The following is a 3053-nucleotide window of genomic DNA, read 5'->3' as shown; positions in this document are numbered from 1 at the left end:
ATATATAATATACATATGTGTATATATATAAAATATCAAAATGGGTCTGATGAAAAATAAGAGCAAATCCAATCTTACCTTCATGACCACAGGTTTCTCAAAGTTATAAACAGAATGAGCCTTTCGTTGAACAAATTTCTGAAATTCTGAAGAGTAAGCGATGAGAACATTAGTACTCTCAAATACACAGCAGGGAGGAATCAAAAACAAATGACACCCTTCTCATCTCACCGTTATAGACCATCTGAAAATTAAAGGGCTCCTCTTCATAGATGTCATTTAAATGTTTCATTGCTATTATAAGGCAGATTTCCAAGACTGACAGACCTATAGTAAAAGGGAGACAAACTGAGTTGTAGCTCAATGATACACAACACTGAAATAAGTGTCTTCCAGAAAATAAATATAGTGAAAGGTCAAGACTTTGAGAGGTAGAGGAGGTAAAAACTTCACTACATTTAAATGTATTCTAATCACTATTATCTATAAAATAAGTGTGCTGGATAGCTTTAGTTGTCAACTTGACACACCTGGATAGAGGGAGGCTCAGCTAGTGTAATGCCTCCATTGGACTGGTCTGTGGCCATGTCTATGGGGCATCTTCTTGATTACTGAATGATGTGGGAGGGCCCAGCCTACTGTGGGTGGTGCCACACATGGGCAGGTGGGGCCTGTGTTGCATAAGAAAGCAGGCTGAGCAGAGGCCAGGGGAGCAAGCCAGTAAGCAGAGTTCCTTCATGGCCTGTGCTCCAGCCCCTGCACTCAGGTCTCTACCCTGAGTTCCTACCTTGGGCTCCCAAATGAATTGTGATCTGAGAGATGTAAGCCAAATACTCTTTCCTCCTAAAGTGGGTAGTGGCCAGTGTTTTGTCACAGATATTGAACTCAAACTAGAACAATACATAAGTCACTTAATTTCTCTGAGTTTTTTTGGTATCTGCAAAATGAGGACCTCTCTAAACTAACAAGAATGTTATATGAGATAATGTCAAGCATTGACCATCTGGCTAATAACAATCAACAGAAACTGATTACCATATGATTTCAAATCATATGACCCCTGGGTGAGATTTACACAGAGAAACACTGGAAATGATATCCAAAACTGTTTACTTTCCCGCCTCCACTGGCTAGAAAAATGCTCATCTGATTTTCAAAAGGGACAATGAAGCCCAAATGGCTAAATGACAGCAGTGAATGCTCTTCAGGACCACTTAGTACAAGGAGAATATCAGCAACAGTCTTACCTGTATTTCCAATGAGCCATGGGAGGCAGAGTGCCAAGTTTCTTAAACGTTAAATGGGTGATAGCATGCTACTCTGTTGTGGGGACCTAAAGGCCCCGTCTTACAGAGGTCCGAGAGGAAGTTACTGGGGCACGGCCTGACTTGTTTTGAAAGTCTGACAGAGGAGTGCATGATCAGGGCGTGATCATCCTTAAGATATACCCTCACTGGGGAGGGGGATTTCCAGATGCCTTTATAAGCTCTGTAACACGTGCAATAAATGCTTCACTAGACTCCCCATTGAGCCTGATTGCTCCCGGTGCTGGGGGCAGCAAGGGCTGGCAAATGGAGAGCTTACTCATCCCCAGTCATCCTTGTGCGGGGGTCACAGGATCGAACCCCCCTGCAACTGGCGCCCAACGTGGGCTCGAAGGAAGGTGAAAGGAAAAGGATTGGGAGTGTGGGGTAAGCAAGACCTGAAAGATGGGTAACGCAACTAATAAGCCTGAGGACCCGGCACTTAAAGTGCTGAGACATATGTTTAAAAATAGGGGATTGGATCTGTCAGATCTGGCAGCTCAAAAGGTTTGGGCAGAGGCCATTCATTTGGCTCCCTGGCTACTTGGGGCTAATGTTTTTACTGGGGATACATGGGAACATGTGGAATGCCTAGCTCGACAAAGGGAGGTTCAATTGGGGATTGATCCGCTGCTGGGGTTCTCCCTACTATCCCAAAAGTGGCCAAAGTAACAAGCGGCACCTCGGGCGTGCCCTGGCCAGCTTCAGGGCTTCCTGGGACCCATGCTCAGAACCCATGGGTTCCTTTTTCAGAAAGGCAGGGTAGAGTGGAGCGCATGGGGTTGGTGGTGAAAGCCGGTCACCCGACCCGTCTTGAAACACAGACCAAGGAGTCTAAGGCGTGCGCGACTAAGGGGCTTGCTCAAAAGCCGGGCGGGCACATTAAAAAAAAAAACAACCCCCCCCCCCAAAAAAAACCCCCAATGTTGGCGGTGCACTACGACCAGCTCCGGGACGGCTGGGAAGGCCTGGTTCAGAGAAGGTGGCTCGGTATGGGGGGGGCTGTTCCGTCCATTCAGCAGGCGGCCGGGGATACCCCCCCCGCAGTGTTACATCCCCACCGGCAGCAGTGCTCGCCGAATCCCGGGGCCGAGGGAGCCCTTAGTGAAAGCCTACAATGTTTTCACTGGCGGGGGCAGATTTGGAGCTGCAGTGGTACTATACCTGGGGGCAGATGAGAAACCAAAAAGATATGTCCACACTTGTGATGGCTCAGCTCAATTCAAAGAAATCATGGCCATTGCTTTCTGACAGTATTCAGACTCCTTCGCTCTTTAAGAAGAGAGAAGCCCCTATCTTCTTACAGTATCTTGGGATTGCCTGGGCTTTTATCCCAAGGCAATGGAGAGGCAGACAAAATGGCTTATTGTGTCAACCCTTTCTAGAGGTACCACCTCTGCAACAGCCAGGGGTAAACCCCAGGGGACTCAAGCCCAATTCCTTGTGGCAGACGGATGTCACATACTATGCTCCTTTTAGAAAGCTTAAGTATACTTTTGTGTCCATTGAAACAGTCTCACATGCCTGTTGGGCTACCGCTCATACAGGAGAGAAGTCTAAACATGCTCAGTCTCATTTTCTCCAGTGCTTTGCAACATTGGGACTGCCCCAAAGAATTAAAACTGATAATGGACCATGTTTTGTGAGTAAAAATTTACAAGATTTCTTTTCACTTTGTGGAATTCAACACAATACAGGAATTCCCTACAATCCCCAAGGTCAAGCCATTATAGAAACCATTATAAAAAG

General features: G+C 46.4%; 1 protein-coding gene across 7 annotated transcripts in view; it reads right to left on the bottom strand.

Moving 5' to 3' along the window:
- The window catches only part of Orc4 (origin recognition complex subunit 4), a 71455-nt gene that overhangs the window by 2657 nt on the left and 65745 nt on the right, over positions 1 to 3053 (bottom strand). For all 7 annotated transcript variants that reach the window (XM_017796115.2, XM_017796114.2, XM_008825174.2 and 4 more), the window contains 2 exons: positions 232 to 327; positions 79 to 146 (listed from right to left, as the gene is read on the bottom strand). In XM_017796115.2, the coding sequence (XP_017651604.1) occupies positions 79 to 146; positions 232 to 327 (164 nt within the window). The remainder of the gene's footprint in view (positions 1 to 78; positions 147 to 231; positions 328 to 3053) is intronic.

Source organism: Nannospalax galili, unplaced genomic scaffold (genome assembly GCF_000622305.1).
Source record: "Nannospalax galili isolate Female #2095 unplaced genomic scaffold, S.galili_v1.0 scaffold87, whole genome shotgun sequence".
Classification (NCBI taxonomy): Eukaryota; Metazoa; Chordata; class Mammalia; order Rodentia; family Spalacidae; genus Nannospalax; species Nannospalax galili.
The sequence above is the reverse complement of the archived record's forward strand: the minus strand, read 5'-3'. Positions and strand labels throughout refer to the sequence as shown.